This window comes from Glycine soja, chromosome 8 (assembly GCF_004193775.1).
Source record: "Glycine soja cultivar W05 chromosome 8, ASM419377v2, whole genome shotgun sequence".
NCBI classification, from domain to species: domain Eukaryota; kingdom Viridiplantae; phylum Streptophyta; class Magnoliopsida; order Fabales; family Fabaceae; genus Glycine; species Glycine soja.
Genome location: NC_041009.1, coordinates 42,393,796 through 42,419,249, shown reverse-complemented (window position 1 = coordinate 42,419,249; position 25,454 = coordinate 42,393,796). Strand labels below are relative to the sequence as shown.

The 25,454-nt window shown below is 32.7% G+C and overlaps 1 protein-coding gene and 1 pseudogene across 1 annotated transcript; both read left to right on the top strand.

Annotated features, from left to right (window-relative positions):
• Nucleotides 1–8,575: 8,575 nt before the first annotated feature.
• Nucleotides 8,576–13,390, top strand: LOC114423303 (leucine-rich repeat receptor-like serine/threonine-protein kinase BAM3). The gene is made up of 2 exons (XM_028390011.1): nucleotides 8,576–11,462; nucleotides 12,732–13,390. Exons 1-2 carry the CDS (start codon nucleotides 8,816–8,818, stop codon nucleotides 13,067–13,069), a joined length of 2,985 nt encoding a protein of 994 aa, XP_028245812.1. The 5' UTR covers nucleotides 8,576–8,815; the 3' UTR covers nucleotides 13,070–13,390.
• A 3,801-nt stretch (nucleotides 13,391–17,191) lies between these two features.
• Nucleotides 17,192–24,928, top strand: LOC114424198 (annotated as a pseudogene).
• Nucleotides 24,929–25,454: the final 526 nt, after the last annotated feature.

The window sequence follows — 25,454 nt, the reverse complement described above, 5'->3', positions numbered from 1 at the left end:
AAAGCAAAAAAATACTAATTTACATGGACTTTAAAGATGTTTGTGGTGGAGGATAAAATGTATTTGTTATTGGTGGATAGTTGGATAATTAATGACAAGAGTAGTTTAAAAATTAAGAGTATTTTTGTCTAAATTTGTATCAATTGATTTTTATTAATTAATGTGCATAATCTTAAAAGACTACTACCTTTGTTCTTTTTTATCTATCTTTTAAGGCTGTTATGTAAAAATAAACAATGCAATAATTTTTTTTATTCTTATATAATAGTTGTGAAATTTCTTATTTTACCTATTTTTTTCCACTTTACAATAAATTCATGTGTAAATTAATAAAATAAAGATTACGAGACAAGTAAGATTATAATTGATAAAAAAGTAATTAATATAATTTGAAACTTTGTAAGTGACAATATTATTAAAACATTTGACAATTAAAAAGAAACGGAACTATGTATCATATATTTTGGAATAAAGGAAGTGCTAAATTAGTTGTTAAGCAACATAAAAGAAAACAAATTTAATCAATTCACTATAATTTAAATATTCAATGACAATACTTATTGTAGTTACATATCATAGTTAGCTATCACCAATAGGAACACATAAAAATAAACCACACAAAAATAACAAAAGGCACATAATTTAAGTGACTCATGTTTCTTGTTTCTGTCCACACGAACATTTTAGTAAATATTGGCAGTCTCAAAATAAGATAACAAGCTATAAGGAAAAATTTGAAAAATCTCCCCAAATAATATATCACCCTAAAACCTTACTCCCTCTCAATAAAAAATTATAAAGAAATGATAACACTATTACTTACAAGAAATTTTTTCAAATCTCATTGGTTTACATCTTCCTCTTGTTTGGGAGTACATATCCTCCTTTCACATGACTCTTTTCCACTAAGGACAGATCTTCTCATCTCGAGCATGGATGCTCTTGCAATTTTCTATCATAATTCATTAGAACTTTAATTAATTCATTTTTAACCAAAAAAAAATATAAGAAAATAAATGTAAGTTCTAATTAAATTTTAGAAAATATAAGATGGTTAATATCTTTCATTCTCATATTCTAAAATTCATTCATTTGAAGATTAAATGAGCTAAAATTTGAAATAAATGACTTAAAATGATCTCTAAAAAATAAAATAAAAATTCAAAGGATTGTCAGAAACCATTGATGCAGTTTTTTTTTCTTTGCAAAGAAATATAGAAGAGGAAAGAGAACATGTCCGCAGACTTGAAGAGCATGAAACCCTAGAAACAGACCAACAAAAAGTTGCTCCTCTCTCTTGCCACTTGGTGCATATTATTATACAATGTACGGGCCATATTTTTATGGAAAAAATGCATCAAAACAGTATCAACAAAAATAGGTTGATACGGCATGCGCATGCTATGCATAAATTTGTATCATTAGCTATGATTCCCTAATTTGATTTTGAACTAATTAACAAAATATATTGTTGACCCACTTAAAAGTTGTGTTTTCTATATTCATATAGTGTGGCTCGAGAGTTTTTTCATATGTAAACTACAATTAATACAAAATAATAATCAATTCGCCCGATTGTACGTCTTAATTACGATATAGTGTTGTCTAATTAAGTGAGATCCTATTTCCATGTACGTATAAAACAAAGGCCTATAAACTAGGAATCTAAGTTAGGACAAATATGATTTCTCTGCATTTCAATTTCAAACACTTCAACAACTTTATTCTCTGTGCCCCCACCATGACCTCTCCCCCTCCCAAAGTGGGAGATAAACATGAGGCAGGTAAAAGGAATATGTAGACCCATATAGGGTGCTATCTAATAAATCTGATCCCATGCAATGCATTGTTTCATTGCACACTTTATTTATTTATTTCTTTATTTGAGTTTTATTTTTATAAAGTACCAATGTAAAATATTATATACAGTGAACTAATAATTAAACTTATTATATAGAATGATTTATGATTAAATAATAATAATATAATTCACATTATCAATGAATACATACAACGTTTACTTTATCTTTGGTTAAACGTTTTTAACGATAGCGATTAACGTGCATCACCTTGAAGTTAAAAATACTTTTTTTTTCGTCAATTTAAAGATTTGGAAGTGGACTTGTATGAAAATTTGAATCCTAAACGCAGATTTAAACAAACTTATTATTAATCATTTATCTTTGCCCTTGTCACTAATTTGAAATTTATCTATATATTCAAATCAAAATCATGTATCTTCAATTATTCAACTGAAAGAGAAAGTGTGAATTTTTTTCCTAACAAAGACAGACAGTGTACCAAAAGTACTTGTTTCAGTGCATGATGCCAGATAATGGGTCCTAAAACCCACCACCCAAAACAAAACAAAGAATTCACAGAATGGGACGACCGACATGTACAGCAATCAATTCCCCAACTATTATGCTTTGTCTCGAAGCATAGATCATGCCAAGCTGAGCTTACAGCCATAGTGCCATTGACCAATTTTAGCAGGTAATAATGATGAAAAAAACAGCCAAGGTAAAATGAAAAAAAAAAACACAAGTAATTTTAATCAATTATCATTGTACATTTGTATATTATTATCTAATTATATATTATTGTATCTTTAATGATATTTCTTTCCTGTATCGAAAATCACGATATTTTTTAATTCATTGGGTCATAAAGTAATGATATTAATATAAGAAAATTTTATATATTCTGAAAATTAAATATGAATTTTTTCGTTAAGTAAATTATTTTTAGTCATGTAAACATAACAGACTTTTATATCATTATATCAACTCTTTGAATTTATTTTTTAATGATATGTGAAGAAAGTATAAAAACTTTACATTGATATAAAACTAAAAAAATTAAAAGAAAGAAAGAAACATTCAAATCAGTCAATTTTGGGAGAGAGAAAAGAAAGAGAACAAAATGATGGATCCCAACATTGTCGTTGAAAAAAATCAATGGACTATACTTTATAAGTTTCACGTTACTTGGTGATAACTGAAAGGGTAATTTTTTTTTTCTTTTATTTTTATCAGACTGAAAGAGTGATTAAAAGATGCAGGGAGTGTGTTCATTATTGAAGAGGACACAATGTACTTTATTCATGTGCAAGCTGCTGGTAAATAACAAAGAGAGGGTCCATAAGTATCTACCTAAAAAGAAATTAAATTGGTGGAGTTTATGGGATGACCTAGGTTGATTTCATATACTGATATCGTCATTATTCAACAGCATAGTTTGTCTCTTCTATTTTTTACTAGTCTTCCTGTCTTATTCTGGGGTTGGCTAGTACTCCCAAGTCTTCGGATCAAGATATGGGAAGAACATGAAAATAAAGGTTAAAATATTAAAATAATTATTTGATGTAATATGAAAAAAAAACTCTACGTTTTAGTCTTTGCCTGTCTTTATTTAGTACACATATTGGTCCTTATTTTACTCTGTTTCTTAACTTTTAAGGTATGCTTGATTTATAGTTGAGAGACCCTTTAAAGGCCTTAATGTATGTTCAAAAGGTAAGACTAAAAAGTCTCTTGTTTGATTTTTAATTAGCTTCGATTGAGTTTTACTATAATTTTATCTTGAAACTTAGTTTGAAATTATTAAAGGAAAGGGGGAGTTACTTTTGCAAACTTAATATTTGTAAAGTAAAGTTTATCTAAACTTAGATACTTTAATCCAAACATATACTTAGGTTTTAAAACATCGACTTAGGTTTTAAAACATCGACTTAAGTTTTAGTTCTTATAAGATCTTTTAGGGATTAAAACTTAAGTTTTAACTTTTCATGTAAAAACTATTTTTTTTAAGTGAGCGTCACCTAAAGAGATTAAATAATTATGTTAACTACAAAAATTATGATAATTAGTGATTACAAATTAAATTAGAAATTATATTTTATTTCATACTGTCTCTATTGTTGCTCATGTGGATATTAATTAAGTTTTGTTTGTCGGAAGTCAAAAGTTTGGAAGAAGATGCACCAAAAAAAAATTTAGAAAAAAATATTTGGTTTTTATGATTATACAATTTTTATCTTTTAGTCTATACACTTAAATATTATCTTTCTTTAGTTTCTTTACAAATATTTCCAGATTCCTTTTGGTTCCTATAATTACTTAAATTTTACCTATAAAAAAAAAAGAATAGAAACTAAAGATCATCAAGTTATTGTACAATAAATAAAATTGATGATTTTTAAGTGAAGGGACTAAAAAGTAAAATTTAAGATTAAATAAGTATTCTTTTTTCGTATTTTAGTGGCATCTAAATTATAGTGGTGTTTTTTTTAGCAATTTGTGAATATTACAGAAATGGATATCTTTCATTGGCAACCACATTTTAAAAGCTTTTTTCTTCCAAAATTGCCCTTGGCGGTCGACAACACCTATCTCCTCCAACGGCTTCATCGGCCTAAATCCACATGGTCTCTGATGCTGAAGGAGCGTGTGGCACAAATGCTGAGTGGAAAGGGCAACTTTGGAAGATAAAAGTGTTTGCCAACTATCGTGTTTTAATTGGGTCCTTGGAATAACCTCCATCTCTCTAATACTTCTCTTAAATTAAACTATGATGTATAAAGTTTTTAGGTAAGGTAAATTTGTTAAATTTTAAATAATTATTTTAAAAGTTTATATCAATAATTATTATTTATTTATTATTAGTTGTTAATACATATTTATTCAACTTTAAAATTAAGAATTATCCTTGTGATAATAAAAAAATTATCCTTGTTTTATTTTGTTTTGCAACAATTGAAAAAGAAACAAATAAAGAATTCATGATTTTAAAATATCAATTTGAACCAATTCAATTTTACAAAATCGACTTATAAGATGATAATTATCTTTCATTCATATATTTTATTTTGATCATATCAATAATTAAATAAGATCTTCAATAAATCTCATTCATAATGAAAATTGAACCATTTTGAATAGAAATGTATAAAAACTGAACATTTTGTGAATGATATAATAATAATTTGATAGCATGTGATACATATGTTTAACAATAATCGTTGTAATATATTTTAATATTATTTTAAGAGGACATATAAGTTTAATTCTAATTCAATCTTAAAAATCGAATTTATTAAATGAAAATTTTCTCCCAATAAATATACTTTTGATGATGCCAACAGACAATATGGAAATCAATCCACGGTTTCTGGTCATTGTTCACTTAATTTGTGACATTTTGTTTCTCTTCTAACTGGTTTGGGTAATTGGATAATACGTTAGGGGGCGAGGCATGGTTGGGTTGCTTTGGGGGGCTGCCATGTTATTGGGAGTTGGAAGATTGGGTTGTGACTTGTTAGTTATAATTGGGAGGTAAATTTTCTATCTTTCAAAAAGATAAAAATAGCGTTGCTTTAGCAATCACTATCTTGCATCTTTTCTTAATGATGCTGACAATGATATATAGTGGTTAAAATCATGGAATCTTTATAATAGGTTAATTTGGTAAAGGTGATTTATGGGTGCTTAAGTAAGGATAAAAATAGCTCCGTACGTTTACCTTAAGTCTTATCTTAAATCAAATGACCTATTAATTCATTTCATAAACCTAAGGTATGATTTGATATAGACATTTTGTTCAAGATCAGGTCTAGCGTAAGAACCCTATTTGAAGGCCTAAACTTATATTATACTTTTATTAGTAAAAATATGTTGACAACTTTATCATTGTGTTTGGATAGATTGAATTAGGAGACAGAGAAATTGAATAGAGTGATTTAAGGATGAAAGGTTGAATTTCACTAACTTGGATAAAAGGCAAATAGTAGAGAGGAAGACCAAAAATTCATATAGGCTCCACTTTCCTCTCTGTTGTGTCGCAAAACAGATGAGACTTTGCGCAACACTATTATTTCTGTGTGAAACCACAATTAGTTGTTGCTTACTATCTTGCTAAGTATTTTTTTAGGCATTTATCTTCTTCTTATTTAATATGGTACAGTAATAGAAAGTTGCTAAAATAAATGAAAATGCATATAAAATAATATGCATCTCTTACGTAATATATATATATATATATTAGCTCTAAGTTTAGTCTTTTTTGTTAAATAGTGTTTTAAAAAAGTTTTGAGTTGACTTATTTTGATTATGTTTGGAAATATAGAAAAAAAGGAGAATGTAATATATGTCACAATATATATAATTAATAAATTAAACTTATTTTATTATTTAGATATTTTATGATGAAATCTTCCTAGAAATGGACCGTGCTTCAAGTTTTAAAAGGAAATTTTGTATAATTAAATTGAAAAATATTAATTTATTCTAATATAAAAGTTCTTAAGATATATTTATAAAAAATATATTAATTGGTTGCATGATAATGAGAAAACACACAAAAATTATTACATTTTAAAGAGGATTAGGAACACATCTTCTAACACACTTTTTCTAACATACATTTTTTAATTGATTAAAGACATAAAATTATAAAATCAAGAGAGACCATAATTAAATATGATTGGAATTCAAAATTTTATCATTTTCAACAAATATCAACCAATAAGATGGAATGTATCAAAAAAATGTTTAAAAGGAGTATGTTGTTGACATTTCTTTTTAATTTTTTATGCATAAATTTTTAAAGGAAAATAATGTTGCTCAAATTCAGGATAAGAAAAGTTTTCAAGAAATAGTACTTATATTTACTTTATCTCTAAGAGACGATATATAGAGACTCAATCTTACAATTTATCATATGCAAGATTCTATGTCTTAATCCATTCTATTGTTGTCTTATAGATTCCATTTTCAATACAAAAGAAGGACTAAAATTTAATTAAATGTCGACTCATTGTTAATCATTTCAGGATCAGACTTCTGAATTTCTACAAGCTAGCTAGCTGAAGTATAGAGTATTCACACAATTCTAATAATCTAAGGTTGAGATTAAAATTAAGCTATATATATATATATATATATATATATATATATATTATAAATTGATATTTTTATTTTACTAAATAATTCTTCTATTATTTATATATTAAATATTTTATAAATAGTTAAAATACCCCAAACCGAGCAGTAACTCCACATGCATTTTGAACGAGGCATCACAGTTCACAACCATTTTTTTTTAGACTTAATTATTCTAGCCATTCTTGTTGGAGCCTTGGAGGTGTTACAACCTCTCTAAAAAATATCCTGAAGGAAAAAAAAAAAAGATAACATGCACTTTTGCAAATAAAGAAAGAGAGAAAAACAAATAAAAGTGTCCAGAAAAATGTTTTGAAAAGATACAAGTATATACGAATAAAGATATAAAAAGAATATCACATTAATAGACATCAAATCATATTACATTTTTAAGCTTTTTTTCTCGCTGGCAAGACGTATACATCTAATAAAAAAAATGATATATAGACACTTCAAAGGTTGACAGATAGATAAAAATATAAATATAATAAGTGATATGATATAATAAAAAAGGAGATATAAAAAAATGAAAATTGTTGAAGAAATATTTTTTAAAAAAGGAGGTGTTTAAAAATCATTACTTCCGTTAATATATATATATATATATATATATATATATATATATATATATATATATATATATATATATATATAATATGATATGATAATTTTACTTCATACTTTATCCGTAAGTGAGATTTCTAAAATAATGAAATATGCAAAATGAGAAAGTAGAATTACATGTAGTGTTGATTCAAATTAATGTAGCTTGTAAATCTAACTCGAATGCACTTTTTTTTTCACATCTCTCCATTATACATATCACAAATTATCGATATTTACTTTTATCATTAATGTTTAATTATTAATTAGGGTTCTAATCATTAGCACCATCAAAACATTAATTTGATTCCTCCAAACAAGAAATACACTATAAATTATAGAGGTCAATTATGACTCGCACAATGGAAAACTATAGTACAAAATTCAAGTGCATATAAGTTAAATCCACCATATTTACACAAAGCCTCTCTAGTTACATGAAACATAATTCGTCCAACTTTTTCATTAACCAACTTCATTTTGGAACAAACGTAACAGTGGTTGGTTATGATTGAAGCCCTTTCAATTTCTTCTCCATGTTCTTCTTTTGCTTTTCCGACATCAATTTATGCACAAGGGGGCAGCCACAAAAAAAGTGCTAGTGTTCTTCCACACTCCTTTCAAAAGCCAGAAACAAAAAAACGCTTAAATTTGTTATAAAGTTCTATTCTAGACCATGATTGACACTTAAAGATTCCCATGGATGGTTTAATCATGTCACTAGAGCTGCATGAAAAAGAAGATTCCAAATCTGAATCAACTGCCATGTTGGACCCTCTTATGAAGTTCACAAATCAAATAAAGAAAATTAAGTAAAAATGAATAAAAAGCAAAGGACAATGGTGAAACTGGTCTCAAAAAACGACACAAAGTGGAATACTAAATATTAATTGGGTGATGAAAACTGTCTGTGGTTAATGGTTATCCATATTTTTAATTTTAATTTTTTCTATTCCAACAACGCTTGCTTTTCCTTTTGCCTTTTTAAAAAGCTAAAGATGACACCAAAGCAGTGTGTGTAAGTGTGTGCGTGAATGTGAAGGAGGAAAAGTGTTAAGGGAAGAGAAAGAAAGAAAGAGAACATTGGATGCTGTTAGTTTTGTTATGTTAGCTTTCTTTGCTCTTCATTAGAGAAATCACCTTATCATTCCTGTTAGTGTATAATCAGTTTAACTTTTTAAGGTCTACGAAATGTTGTCATTGCTATTTCACTCTCATAGTGTATTTGGTTCCTTTCATATCCTACTCCTCTAAACCATTCTTCCTCACAAATGGCTACTACCCTTTCTTCTATCAGTTTTGTACACTTTTGCATGCACTTCCTCCTTGTGTGTCTCACTAGTCCTGCATATGTTTCTTCACTCCCTCTTTCCCTGAGAAGGCAAGCTTCAATCCTTGTTTCTATGAAGCAAGATTTTGGAGTTGCAAATTCTTCTCTGAGGAGCTGGGACATGTCAAACTACATGTCCCTTTGCAGCACTTGGTATGGCATTGAGTGTGACCATCATGACAACATGTCTGTGGTGTCACTTGACATATCCAATTTGAATGCCTCAGGGTCACTTTCACCTTCCATCACAGGACTCTTGAGCCTTGTGAGTGTCTCACTCCAGGGAAATGGCTTCTCTGGGGAGTTTCCAAGGGACATTCACAAGCTACCAATGCTGAGGTTCCTCAACATGTCCAACAACATGTTCAGTGGAAACTTGAGTTGGAAATTCTCTCAGCTGAAGGAGCTTGAAGTGCTGGATGTCTATGACAATGCTTTCAATGGCTCACTTCCTGAAGGTGTCATCAGTCTCCCAAAGATCAAGCACTTGAACTTTGGAGGGAACTACTTCTCTGGTGAAATCCCTCCAAGCTATGGAGCCATGTGGCAGCTGAACTTTCTGTCCCTTGCAGGGAATGATTTGAGAGGCTTCATACCAAGTGAGCTTGGGAATCTCACTAACTTGACTCATCTTTACTTAGGATACTACAATCAGTTTGATGGTGGAATCCCTCCTCAATTTGGTAAGCTGACCAATTTGGTTCATCTTGACATTGCAAACTGTGGCTTGACAGGTCCAATTCCTGTTGAGTTAGGAAACCTCTATAAGTTAGACACTCTTTTCTTGCAAACCAATCAGCTAAGTGGTTCAATCCCTCCCCAGTTAGGAAACTTGACCATGTTAAAAGCCCTTGATCTATCATTCAACATGCTCACAGGAGGTATCCCTTATGAGTTCTCTGCACTTAAAGAGCTTACCCTCTTGAACTTGTTTATAAACAAGTTGCATGGAGAAATTCCTCACTTCATTGCTGAGCTACCTAGATTGGAGACTCTGAAGCTTTGGCAGAACAACTTCACTGGAGAGATTCCTTCAAACCTTGGCCAGAATGGAAGGCTGATTGAGCTTGACTTGTCAACAAATAAGCTCACTGGTTTGGTGCCAAAATCTCTATGCCTTGGAAAGAGGCTGAAAATCTTGATCCTACTCAAGAACTTTCTGTTTGGATCTTTGCCGGATGATCTTGGTCAATGCTACACACTCCAAAGAGTCCGTTTGGGGCAGAACTATTTAACTGGGCCACTGCCACATGAGTTTCTTTATTTGCCTGAGCTACTACTTGTGGAGCTACAGAACAATTATCTTAGTGGTGGCTTTCCACAATCAATAACAAGCAGCAACACATCCTCAAAACTAGCACAGTTGAACCTATCAAACAACCGGTTTTTGGGGTCTCTTCCGGCCTCAATTTCAAATTTTCCAGACTTGCAAATCCTTCTGCTCAGTGGAAACAGATTCTCAGGTGAAATACCACCAGATATAGGGAGGTTGAAAAGTATCCTCAAGTTGGATATTAGTGCCAACAACTTTTCAGGTACTATTCCACCTGAGATAGGTAACTGTGTCTTACTGACCTATTTAGATTTGAGCCAAAACCAACTCTCAGGTCCTATTCCAGTCCAATTTTCTCAAATTCACATATTAAACTATCTCAATGTCTCATGGAACCACCTAAACCAAAGCCTTCCCAAGGAACTTAGGGCCATGAAGGGCTTAACTTCAGCAGATTTCTCTCACAATAACTTCTCAGGATCAATACCTGAGGGGGGCCAATTCTCAATATTTAATTCCACATCATTTGTTGGTAATCCTCAGCTATGTGGATATGATTCCAAACCATGCAACCTTTCTTCAACAGCTGTGTTGGAATCTCAAACAAAAAGCAGTGCAAAACCCGGTGTTCCCGGGAAATTCAAGTTCCTCTTTGCATTGGCATTGTTGGGGTGCTCATTGGTGTTTGCAACATTGGCCATCATCAAGAGTAGGAAGACAAGGAGGCACTCCAATTCATGGAAGTTAACAGCATTCCAGAAGCTGGAATATGGGAGTGAGGACATCAAAGGGTGCATAAAGGAAAGCAATGTGATAGGAAGAGGAGGATCTGGTGTTGTGTACAGAGGAACCATGCCAAAGGGAGAGGAAGTGGCAGTGAAGAAGCTCTTAGGAAACAACAAAGGATCTTCCCATGACAATGGCCTCTCTGCAGAAATAAAAACATTGGGGAGAATCAGGCACAGGTACATTGTGAAGCTACTAGCATTTTGTTCGAACAGAGAGACCAATTTGCTTGTTTATGATTACATGCCAAATGGAAGCTTGGGAGAAGTCTTGCATGGGAAGAGGGGTGAGTTTCTCAAGTGGGACACTAGGCTCAAAATAGCCATAGAAGCTGCAAAAGGACTTTGCTATTTGCACCATGATTGTTCCCCTTTGATCATCCATAGGGATGTCAAGTCAAACAACATACTGCTGAACTCTGATTTTGAGGCTCATGTTGCTGATTTTGGACTTGCCAAGTTCATGCAAGATAATGGGGCATCTGAGTGCATGTCTTCCATTGCTGGCTCTTATGGCTATATTGCTCCAGGTACTTTAAATATTCAACTATATAATTTGAGTTATCATAATTGATAACTTCAAGTAGATTTATATCTTCTGTCTCAATCTAATTGGTTAGCATCACTAACTTCAAGTTGAAGACATTATTACTTAACCACCAACTCCCCAAAAAAGATATTACATTGTCTAGACTAATGTACTAATCAATCTTCATGTGGGATGCTATATTGAGATTATCTAAGACCATAGTCATATGGTAGTCCAAGACCATGAAATAAAAATTTTCCCTCCAAATAAAAGTTTGGAGTACATTATTATTTAGATTACTAAGTTGACCAATTGAAATGAGTGAAGATCCTAACGTGCAACAACACGAATGATGAATTCAGGCTCCTTTTTTTAAATAATAAAATTCAAAATTTCATAGCAAAAGGTTCATGTGTTAAATTAAATATACTTTTTCATTTATTTTTTGGTACAAATATATTCTTTCCTGGGACCACAGTGTCCAACACCATGTACGTGGATTCCTAGACTGACTGAGTAAAGGCTCCACTAACACAGGAAATTCTTTTCACTTTCTTTTTTCACGCTAACTGTGTGTGTGCGCTTTTGCATGCCTTGAAACTACAAACCCTTAACCCAGAACAAATCAATGCCACCCCTTTTTGACTCCTTTATCATATCAGTAACAGTCACTAACTAAATGCACATTAACCAAATGCATATATTTTACCCCCTCAAAGTTCCAGATTGAGATCTAAGATTCACTTTCTCAAAATCCCAGATGAAAAAGAAACGTGAAGAATTTAGGCACAAGACACAAGTTGGTTACCTTTTTTACAAATTTAACTTGATACTTTGGAAAATTAACAAGAAGCTTTTCCCTTTATCTGTAAAATAACATTGGACCAGTCTTCCTTTTCCTTACCCTCCTTTTTCTAAGTTAAATTAATAATTTGGTCCTTTTACCGTATACCATTTTAATCTTTCCGTGAAAAAAAAAATCTTACATTTTGCTTCCTATAATTTGTTATAATTTGGCAATTGACAGAGACTAGTATATAAATGTTTTTCATGTCAAAGCTAAAAGAGTGTTTGCTTATGTAGGACTAAAATACAGTGCCATGTATATATATAAAGATCATTTAATCTTATTTTATACATATACATACATGCATATATATATATACACACACACATCAAAATTGTTTATTATAGTGTTGGCTACTTAAACTTTGAAAGTTTAAGTTGTGAAATCCACTATTTTTTTAACTGATTTTAATTTATGTTGCAGAATATGCATACACATTGAAAGTGGATGAGAAAAGTGATGTTTATAGCTTTGGAGTGGTGCTGCTAGAACTGATAACGGGCAGAAGGCCGGTGGGGGATTTTGGTGAAGAAGGATTAGACATTGTTCAATGGACCAAGTTGCAAACCAATTGGAACAAAGAGATGGTGATGAAGATCCTTGATGAGAGGCTAGATCACATTCCTTTAGCTGAAGCAATGCAGGTGTTTTTTGTGGCAATGTTGTGTGTTCATGAACACAGTGTGGAGAGGCCAACCATGAGGGAAGTGGTTGAAATGCTTGCACAAGCAAAGCAACCAAACACATTTCAGATGCAGTGATCTAGAAAAGTATAAGATAACAAGTTATAAAAGAAAGGATGAGTCCTTCCTTCATACATATATGCTTTTGTATTGATTTCATGGGTGGTTAAAGGGTATATCCATTTTGCAAACTAGTTTGATATGAGTTTTGAATGTTTTTTTTTTCCTTTTACTTTATTAGCACTCAACTCTTCAATGGGTGCAAGAGAGTCACTATAGTTGAAATGCTATGCATGGGAAAGGTAGAATTATTGTTCAACTGTCCATATTATGTCAAAAGTTTGTATAATACATGGGTGTTGTATGCCTGTTTGGTTTAAGAAAACCTTTTCTCTTTTCCTTTTCTATTTTCACTTTGCTTCTTGTTTTCAAAAGTTTATACTAGAAACACTGAAAACAATTTTTTTTATTTTGTTTTCTATTTTCAGTGTTTGTTTTTACTATTTTGTATACAATTTTTTTAAAAATAAAAAATAGTGACATTTTGTAATTAACAGAACATAAAAATAGAAAATGATTTCTCAAATTAACCAAAGATCCCTAAACTTGCATTTACTTGTTATGTGCAGTTTTCCAGCAATAATTATTCACCACCTGCATCTCAGGCAATGAAAGAAAATAAGTTTATACATAGGTTCTTAAGATAAACTTCATACTTACAATCAACACAAAGCTCATAAACTAACATAGTTCAATATTCAAAAAGTTATCATAACTTGAACAACTATGTATGTGGCTAAACTGGCTCATAATGGAAACAAACTAATCAATCTTCTGTCTTCTAACTAACTGATCCATAGGGCAGTTGAGAATTGATTATTTGGGGGAATTTGAAAATCAGAATCTTTTGCAATAAAGTTGTTTGAAATAGTAGAAAATGGGGAATATAAAAAATGCAGCATATACAGAGAAGACAGAAGATACTTTATAAAGTTGCACTCTTTTAAGGAACTAATGTATTCACAGATAAATTTAAAGAAACTCTTGTAACTTTGTTATTATAAATGACTAAAGGTGATACAAAGGAATCTGTGTGGTTTTTCACGTCAACTTGTGTGATGCTCATGCTTCCTTCCAAATAGCTTTATAACAAAGTAGAGTAGAGATATTATAATGCAGAGAGAATTCAGGCAATGTATATACATGACTTATTTATACAAATATAAGATATAATTTATGATGAATTCATCATATTATATCACATATGTGCAGAGGATAAGATTATATAAACACTAATCACACCAAATAGGAGAAAATTGAAAACTCTTTGAACAAATTTACTCCATGAATCTCAAACTCAGGGAGACTTGATCATTCGCAACTTCATGTTTCACACCGACAATATTGGTAGGTCGCATTGTCTATCTCATTATCCAAACTTTGCACTTCTAAGTTATAATATTGTTAAAAGTACAAAGTTTGGAAATTAAATTATAAATGTGCACAATTACTCGTACATCGTATTTCTACCTATTGTTTTCTCTCTATCTCTCTCTAGTTTTCCTATCAGATTAAATATTATATTTTTATTTTTTTCTTTGTATACTTTTTTTTTCTTTTCTCTCTATCTCTCTCTTTCTTCCCCATTCCAACCAAAATGGGATGTATCACTAACATTTTCCTTTTCATAATTTATTTAATTTACCCTTCCTGCAAAAGTCAAAGCCCATAAAATATTATTTACTACAGAAAAAATTTAAAATTGCTTCTATATCTTCAAATGTTGGCAAATTTACACAAATGGGTTAATTTCTTAAAAAAATTAAAAGAATGAATAGATTTTGAAAATACCGTGTTTTAAAACATGACTTCAGAAAGTTATAATTTTTTTTTGAAAAATACTGAAATTATGTTTTAAAATACCACTTCAAATGTTTTATATTTTTTTTTATAGAAGTCAGATTATTAAAAACAACTTTAATATTTTTTTTTAAAAAAATAATACTTGAAGTTGTGTTTTAAAATATAACTTCTATAAAAATAGATATAAAATACTTGAAGTCCTATTTTAATATATAACTTCATTATTTTTTTTAACAATTTTAACTTGGTGAAGTTGTATTTTGAAATACAATCTAGTTATATATAGCTTTGTAATATTTTCAAAATTTACTCATTTGTGTAAATTTTGAGGTGCTCTTCTTTCTTCGCATCTCATTCTCCTAAACCAGCCCCCCCTCGATTTACATAGCAGTCTGTTGTCTGATGCCATGGGCATTCGCCATCCTCGCTGTAATTAGTTTCGTTTTTTAGCTTCCCCTTTATTTTTCTGTCGTATATATATATATATATATATATATATAAGGAATCACGACCACAGATTCATGATTCATCCATAAGAAATGTACATGAGGTCACTTAATTAATTATTGGATGACAAAGAAACATCTGATTATTTTATGAAATCAATTAGAAAAGGAAGATATAGTTTTATTAAAGTAACAATTCTTGGTATAACTGCCCCACTCTACCTAATATTTTAGAATAATTTGTCTCTTTAAAGAATGAGTAAAGTAAATAATTTGAACTAGTAAAGTCAATCTAGTGGCTAACAGAGAATTTAAACAATTTATACAAAATTTAAAGTTTAAATTTTGTTACCAATGATGAAAAAAAACGACAGCTAACATACTAATACACTCATGTTATATAACTAGAAACTATTTAACTTTGCCTTATAAAAGAGCCACGACATTTAAAAATGGCAAAATTAAAATAAAACATTAAAGCTTAATTGCACTTTTTACCTTAATTTTTTAATTTTTGATAAATTTTACTTTTAATAAATTAATTTAAAGCATTTTACCTTCAACTTTTAACAAACTTGCAAATTTTACCCTTTGTCAATTTACTCATAAATAATTGCACTTCATACCCTCCACTTTTTATTTTTTTTGATAAATTTTACTCCCAACTTTTTTATTTTTTGGTTATTTTTACCCTTAATTTTTTTATTTTGGCAAATTTTGCTGCCAACTTTTATGCTTATTAATGAATAAATGATAAAAGTAAAATTTGTCAAATTAATTTGTTGGAGGTAAAATTTTCCAAAAATATATAAAAAAAATTGAGAGTAAAAAATGCAATTAAACCAATATTAAAATAGTGACTTTGCTTCTATTTTTTTATTTGTAGAAATAATAAAGATAAATGTAAAAGAATTTATAATAATTCACTCACTTAATTCAATCAACCAAGTAAAACCTTGATAATAGATACGACTCTCTGCTTAATCACTTAATTCTGAATATTGAACCAAATCAAATATCAATTTTTTCATGTCAAACTTCAATTATTTTGTTATACAAGAATAGTCAACAAAGTCATGAGATTTATAGGTAGTTCTCATCTGGCTTTCGCTTTTCCCCTCACTCATTTTCTCTCTTTAGAGTCATTCTATATGTGTTAATTTAATACTAATTTAGGAAATTAATTTAGAGTACAAATTAGTTAAAAGGTGCTTTAACACTAAGTCATTCTTGAGTCATTCTTGAAAGTGTTTGAAAGATTACAAAGATTCTATTCTCACACAGAGGATATGGAAGTTAAACACAAATTACATATGACTTCACAAAACAAAGGATAACTTAGTTTTAGCATAAAATAGCGTCCACGAAATGATTTTAATATAGTATTGTTTTGTCCATAGTTATAGCTTCATTAACTTCTTTATATAGTCTCTTAAATCTTTATAAAGGCATAAGAGTACATAGATTCATTATGTGTGTTCGAGCCCTTGTAATTCTTCTCGTTCTAATTTTGCATTAAATGCAAGGGAGCATTGACATCTTTATGCTTTTGATGTGTCTACTTTGCATGAGGAGGGAGAAAGGGTGAAAATGTACTTTATTTCCTAAAAAGTATCCTCATACTCTTTGAATGTGTGTACTTTTTTTTTTCATTTTTCCGCTTTAGTCATTTCCTTGTACTGAGCCTCATTGTGTAAGTGTTTTTTTTTTAATCAGAAATTGTACATATACTCAAAGAAACTTTGCTTTTCAGTAAATTTCGTATTGGTTTAAAAATCCAATGCATATTTTTATAATATTATTTACTCAAAAATGATTTAATAATAGCATAAAATGACGTAAATAAAAACCTCCTAATATGTATTAATTTTATTTACACGTGTAAAAGGAAAAAAACCAACCCTTTCTTGTTCTTGAAAAAGTAAGAGGCGACGAGCTCTCCCCTCTCTTTTCATCCGCTGCACACCATCCTCCTCGATTAATTCAAATCGCTTCGATTTTTTCCCACTTAAATTCCCGGCGTCGCAATCGCCGCCGTATCCGGCGAATCTCTGACGCCTCCTCCGTCGCTTAACCATTCGGAATCTTACCCGCCAGCAGCACTTCTTCTCCGCCGGAGTTCCAATATTCTCGCCTCGCTCTTCTCGATACTCTCCGCCGGATATTCGGTTTCCGGCGATCCCTCGACGGCGAAGGTGCGCACGATTGCTAGCCTGTGCCCCGCGGTTCCTCTGTTTCGCCTAATCGCTTGAACTCTGTCTCGCGCGCTTCCTGCTGGTGGAAGGTTGAGCCTCTTGTTGTTGCTGTTTCTGGATTTGTTCCGATAAGGTTTCCGATTCTGTTTTCGAAATTAGGTTTCCGATTGCGGAATCAGGTCGCGCTTTGAAATTCGTAAGAGTTTCAGTGGTGAGAGCTTGGCTCGTTTCTTGTGAAATTTGCTCGTTGATCCGTTGGTTTCGCTGTTTTGATTTGGCTTTGTTGTCGTCTTTATTGTTGGAGTTGCTTTTGGTTGTGCAGTGATGAATTAATTGAATTCGTGCGTTTTGGACTGCGCGGGGTTAGTGTTATTCTGTTTTGACCGTTGGGGCACTTGTTTGAAGTGGTGCTTTTTCCCTCCTTGATCAGTGGGATTCAATTTTAATGTAGACATGACTGTGTTTCCTTTTTTAACCCTAGTATTTAAGGTTTGGACTTTGGAGTTAAATTTAGTAGTTTAAAGAGTGTCAGCTTCAAGTTCTGCTTTTGAATTTAACTACGAGCATTTGCCATCAACTTGGTTTGCTAGGAAATATAACTTTGTTTGGTGGAAAACGTATGGAAGAATTTTCATTTCAAGTAACTCGTTAACTGGTGGTATGGGCAAGTATTTCAACACACTGATGCCCCTGGTTGTACTTGAGCCTAGTAGTTTTGCTAGTAACAGCTGAGTGTGCTTGGTTGTTTATAGAGATAAATTCTTTTACAATAATGTATAAGATGCAAAATGCTTTTGTCGTTGTGCCTTTCTTTCTCTGGGTTCTTTTGAACTTGTTTGAGATATGGGTTTTGCCTATTCAGTTATTTAATTTAATTTATATTTTATGGTATTGTCTTATCATTGTGTGGCTACTGGCTAGTTGCTTGAGCATGGTTCGAGGTCCTACTGAATACTGATTGTCTATCACTCTCTTGTTCAGACTTTGTAGAGACGGAGATACTTGAATGAGCAGGTGACATATAACCAGGCTTTTAACTATCTTTAATTGCTCTTACAGTGAGGAGATTGAATGAAGTAAAGGAAAATTTGAAGGTACTCCAGCATGACAGGATGACTTTCTTTAAGCACTTTTCCCATGAGTTAGTTTCACATGGTGTCATGGAAGATAAGGGCCAAGGACAGAATGCTGATGGATCACGTGGGTTGGTAGATAATGGATTTGCTTATGCAACTTCTAGTGAAAAATAATTTGATATGAAAATGGAGGTACAGTATGGGAGTTACAGTGAACCAGATGGTAGCAGGCTGCAAAAGGAGGCAACTACTGATGATCGAGTTGGTACAAGAGAATCAAACATAGAAAATATGGGAAACAAAACAGCTGCTGTTGGAGGGTGGGGCACTACATTTTGGAAGGACTGCCAACCTATGTGCCCTCCGAATGGTTCTGAATTGGCACATGAATCAAAAAGTGGATCAGACGATTGAAATGCAGATGGGTCTGATGATAATTTGTCAGAAGACAGAGGGGAAAGTTTAGACTCAGAAGATGATGATGATGGACTAAAGGACTCAGGAAAAGGTTCAATAGGCCATTCTGGTATTCCTGCTGAAGAGATGTTGTCTGATGAATATTATGAGCAGAATGGGGAAGAGCAAAGTGTCTCCTTGCATTGCAGGGTTGTTCGTCAACCCACTGGATCAAATTCACGGCCTCAACAGATGTCTTCTATTGTCAAAAGGCGTATGCATAAGTCGAGGATTTCAGATGATGCTGAAGATAATGATGGCGATGCTGATTATGAAGAAGAGGATGAAGCAGATGGTAATGTGAACACTGCATTTAAGTATATAGAAGGCAGCTGTATGTTGAAGTTTCTCTCCTGAAATTAGTTAATCTAGCCCTTGTCCAGTTGTTATTATTAGAGATGAACTTCTGTTATGAAGTTTTAATAATTTTTTTGGGGTTAATACCTTGCAGAAGATGATCCTGATGATGCAGACTTTGAGCCCTCAACATGGGGTCGTGCTGCAGATAAGGTGTATTTGTGGCTATCCAGTGTCATGGCTAATAAGTTCTGTGTCACTTGCATTTTACCTTATGTGTAAGCATGCAGGATTAATAAGGTGAAATGTTATATGGAACTGATGCTTTAACTGAGGCATCTGAGGGTGGAGGAACCCCTGAACTGTGGATTTTGAGTTCCGACATGGCATTGCCAGGGGAAGCCATGAATTTGAATCAAATTTAAGTTCTCAATGCCATGTTAATATTCAAGAGCTGAGAGCGGGAAAATGAAAGAGAGGGAAAGAGAAGAGAGAGAATAAGATACTCGCTCTGGAATCTGAAACTGAGATGTATTATTCTTTAGTTTGTTCTACAGAAACCAACACACTTATATGCTTAGAAGTTAGAACTACTTCTCTAACTAACCAAAAGAATAACTGTCTGTAACTGAGTGACAGCTGTCAGTAACTGCATACTAGTTTACACTTACAATTGCAGAACACTGCTCTAACAGTAGAACACTAACTACTAAGAACTAACAGTGATTGTTAAGAAATAGTACTTTTTTTTTTGTAATAAATTGTTCTGTTTTAACTTTTTATTGAGTCTAGATTTTCCCTTTGAGTTTGGAGTAAGGAGGAGAAAAAATTTATGGTTGTATGGGGTTAATGCAGGTCATTGGTGTTCTTGGTGAGAGTGAGCCACCCTGACGGATATGGAGAGGAATTGGAGAGCTGTATTGTACTAATAACTTTTTATTATTGTTAATAGTTAATTTGTTTAGGAATATATCTTATCTTCTTGTTTACTTTTATCCTTTGTTCCCTCCCCTCTGACCATGGAATGAATGATGCCTCTTGGTACTCTGCACTGCTATGCTTTCTTTCCAGAACCAAGTTAAGCACATTTGCACATCACATCTGCCTTCACCTAATCTATCATGACTATTTTACCATAAAATTGCTCCTTCTATGTAGTTTAATTTACATGGTTGGATCAAATTGGTTGTCTTCTTGTAGTGTACATGAAATGAACACATGTAGACAACAAATAGTTGACTGAAAATATGGAAGGTATGTTTAGTGACACGTAACATTTAGATTCTACTGCCAAAAGGCCTCAAAGTAAACATCTCTTCTCTGATTTTAGAGGATCATATATATTGAAAAACATGGTATGTTTGTTGATGTTTCCTGTCAAGTGTCAAGTAATTATTCTCGTATCTTAATTTCTCTTGGCTGAGAAGGGTGTTGTGTAAGTTATTTAGGGATCATATGTTGGTTACTGTTAAAGTTGGAGTAAATATACAGTTTTTTTTCCTGGATGTTTTTTACTATAATTAAAATATGCAATTGAACTATAATTCCAGGATAAAGATTGGGAAGGTGAAGTCTCAGTTGAAGCTGATGAGGGAATAGATGTTTCAGATAATGATGATTCATACTTTGATAAGAAGGCAAAGGGAAGGCAGCGAGGTAAAATTGAACGAAGTATAAGATCTTCCAAAGATCGAAAATATACCAGGTCTAGTCGGCAAAGAAGAGTTAAACCATCTTTTGGCGATGAAGATGATGAGTCTACAGCAGATGATTCTGACAGTGAGAGTGACGGGGATTTTAAAAGCATAAAAAAGCGAGGTGGGCATGCACACAAAAATAATTGTCATTCAGCTGCACCCACTAGTTTTGAAAATCAGACAAGTCAGTTTCGGAATACATCAAAGGATTTGAAAATAGATCCGATACAGTTTTTATGCAATTTTTATTAACGTGTACTTATGAAATGATATCTCAATTGCATTTACTTTTTGCAATTTTGTGCAACCCTACACCCGTCGAAGTAAAAATCAGTTTTGAATCAGGAATTGCTGTGAAACTCACCTGATATCAGGTCAGCTGCCAGTCATTTTTTGTGAGTAACCCTGAATTGAAGTGTTAATGATGTCTTATCTTCTGAGCTCATGCTTGCTATACGCATGTGTGTATATGGTACATGCTTCATGTTAGCTAATTTCTATATAGGTATATGTTTTGCTGTGTGCTTATCCCTAACTTTCACCAGGTTTTGAAATTTGGTAATGAGATCCAAATCAGCTTAATTGCTGCAGAGGCTGGTGGTGCAGTATGAGGAGCCCCACCTGAAGCACAAACTGAACTCTTCAATGCTTTAATTGATAGTTGTACAGAAGCAGTCGAACTTGGAAGTCTGGATCCCAAGGTTTGTATAACATCAAATTCTTTCTCCCTGAGCACGTGTATACTTTGTTATTTGTTTTTTCTTTATTTGCTTAAATGCTTATTACATGTGATATTGCATCCAGGGGCCTTTGCTGGATTTCTTTGGTGTGCCAGTGAAGGCAAATGATATTTTTTTTTTGATCGGCAAAATTATAAATATTATTAATAACGGTGAGTACCAAGGGTACTAAAAATACAAGGTAGAAACAAGCAGACTGGCAGAACCATAAGGTCCTGAGAACCACCTGCCACTCTAAAAAGAACACAGAAACCCTGCACTGCTACCCTAGACAGAAAATGCTATTGATAGATTACTAGACCAGTAGTTGTAGGGCTGGGCAAAGCCTTTCTCCAGCTGACTAAACCAAGACCAAACTAGGAAAATAGCGTCATCCATTAACTTGGATCCATTAAAAGCCTCGTTTAGGAAAACAATCTGGTTTCGATGCTGCCAAATCGACCAGGTAAGAGCCACCCACCAACACTTCCACCTAGACTGCAGATTCTTTCCTTTTAGGATAAGCGGGTGCTGCATGTAATGATGCCTAGGGATGGGGGAGAAAGCTCCCACGGTTTTGGTCCAAGATAAGGATTCCCACCATAAGGGAAGAGTTCTTGGACAGTTAAAAAACAGGTGAGAGGCTTCCTCCTCCTGTCTACTGCAGAAAGGACACAACGAATCGTTTAGCTAAACCTGTCTTCTTCTCAAATTCCCTTTAGTTGGAATTCTGTCTTTGATCAATCGCCAAGCAAAAATTGTTGCTTTTAAAGGGATTTTAAGCTGCCATAGGTCCTCTAATGCCTCATCCACAGTCTGATCTGCTGCTCCTTCTAGTAGCAAAAGGTATGCGCTCCTTGTAGAATACTGGCCACTAGGTTCTGGTTTCCAAACCCAGCTGTCTGTTGTCCGACGATCAATATGACCCCGCGATATGTCTTCCAAGAAACTGACTGCCGCTTGTACTTCATTATCAAAAAGGTGTCTTCTCCATTCAAGATTCCATTCCCAAGCAGTTTCAGAGTGACATCCCATATCTTGGATAACTTTTTGCTGTTGACAGGATATTTGATACTTACCCGTGTTCAAGGACTTCAACTCCTAGCAAAGCGCATTAGTCGGTATGAAGATCCCATTGCACAATTTCACGTTTTAACATATCTCAAACCATCAAATTGGTCGAAAGGTTGTGGGTGGAATCAAAGTAGGTGCTATCCTCTATGTAGTTTGTATGTTCATTCAGAGGAGAGACTTAATTGCTGATCCTACTTTACTTGTTAATAGTTGATGATGCAAGATTACTTCTTGGAGTATATTATCATGGATTTGGTAATTGGGAAATTATAAGATTAGATGAAAGGCTTGGTCTTACAAAAAAAATTGCACCAGTGGAACTTCAACACCATGAAACTTTCTTGCCACGAGCTCCAAATTTGAGAAACCGTTCTAATGCGCTGTTGGAACAGGTATGCCGTCACTTCGGTCATATTTTCTTGGCTATGTTTCCCCCCCTGTATATGTACCTTATCAGCAACAGGCATCTTTAATCTGCCTCTACTCTTATTTTCTTTATATGCTTCTTTTCCTTCTAAAACTTCATCAGTTATTTTGGTACTTAACATTTTCACATGTATATGATTGTATACATTTGTCTTGTTTAATTTGAATCTTATTAATCAAAGTTTTTGAACTGTAAATTTCACTCTTGAAGACTGTGTCATATTGTGTGCATTGTGTTCTTTTTCCTTTTCCTTTTGGTCCTGATGTCATCTTGGTTTGGGGAAAAGGCTTCTGTGTGGACCAACTTTGCTCTAAGTTTTTTTCACTCTTGTATTATCGATGTTCAGTAGCACTTTTGTGCATGACGAGCAAATGAGTGTTGACTGAGACATGACATTTTGTCATTTTTTGGTTTCATAATTCTACCGAGAAGGCTGTTGTTTTTAGAGGCTGATTTTGTGATTCATGAAGTCAAAGATAATAGAATGACTAATTTGGGTCAAAAAGATTTGAAGTAGCTGATAACAATCATCATATTGGTACCTTTCTTGCATGCATTCTGATCTCCAATGTGCCTCAAATGTGTGTGCATTGTTAATTGTTAATGGGTGCTCCTTTTTTTCTTATTGTCCATGGACCTGGATGGTTCAAGCTAATGCCTTGAGTAAATGATATAGGAACTTGCTTCTTTGGGTGTGAAAAATACCTATACCAAAGTTGGCAAGAAACCTTCCAAGAAAGAGAGAGAACATCTTGTGAACATCTCATTGTCAAGTGGGCAGGAGAAAAAGAAACAATTGGGTTCTTCTAAATTTAATGTCAAAATAAGAAAGGATAGACTTCAGAAACCTCTAAAAGTTGAGCCAATTGTAAAAGAGGAGGGTGAAATGTCTGATGATGAAGAAGTATATGAGCAGTTCAAGGAAGTAAAATGGATGGAATGGTGTCAAGATGTGATGATTGAAGAAATGAAAACCTTGAAACGTCTACACAGATTGCAGACAACCAGTGCCAATCTTCCAACGGAAAAGGTACACCTATTTTTTGTTGGGGGCTTCTATCCTTTTATTATGTCTGTTTCCTATGTTGAACACTATTTACTTGTTTTTCCTTCTCAACTTTAGGTGCTTTCAAAAATCCGCAACTACTTACAGCTTCTTGGGCGAAGGATAAATCAAATTGTCTTAAAACATGAAGAGGAACCCTATAAGCAAGATAGTATGTGCTTTATTCACGTTCTAAATATTTTTTGAGTGACCTCGTTTTTCTTGGAAAAAAATATGCTTTATGATGTCTGGGTCCTTTTATTTTCTCGAGCACTTGTGGTTTCCTATTACTTTTAGAAGACTGGTTTTATCTGTGTATTTTAGAATTCTTTAGTACATGATTAAATCTTTATTTTTTCTTATTGATTTACAGGAATGACCACGCGATTGTGGAAGTATGTTTCCACCTTTTCTCATCTTTCAGGAGAGAGACTTTGTCAAATTTATTCAAAACTTAAAGTGGAGCAAAATGTTGCAGGGGTTGGCCCCTCTCATGCCAATGGTTCAATATCTGATCCATTTAGCAGGAATGGAAACCCTAATCACTCTTATCCATTCCCTCGCCATATGGAGAAGCAGAGAGGATAGAAAAACATAACTACCTACCAAATGCCAGAATTAAAATAACTTTTATTTAAAAAAATAGAGTTTTAGAAAAATATTGAGATTTTTTTATAAATAAATAAATAAGGAGAAATAACTTTATTAAAATAATGATTTGAAGGAAAATAAAAATGATGTTTTATTTATTCATTTGATAGGAAATAAAATAGAGTATTTGTTTATAAAATAATAAACAAAGAAAAATAAAGTAAATAATAGGCTGTAAGTATCTTAACTATAAATAGAGATATCTATCCCTATATCTACCCCTATGTCTGTAACCCTAGTACCTCTGGTACTATTTCTTATTAATGATATATATATTTTTGCTGAGCAAAAAAAAAACAAAAAATAGAGATATCTTAAGTCAGTTTCCAGACTGACGATGTTTCTTACTCCTTTTCCTTTCAATTTCGTTTTCCCTTCTCCTCCTCCAAAAACCCTATTTTTTTCACGCATACCACCAAACTTGTCTTAGAAAAACGACGATCTCGGATTCATTCACCGTTGGATCGTCATGAAATTTGAGCACCAAGTTTGGAACTCATTTCCGAACATTCTCACT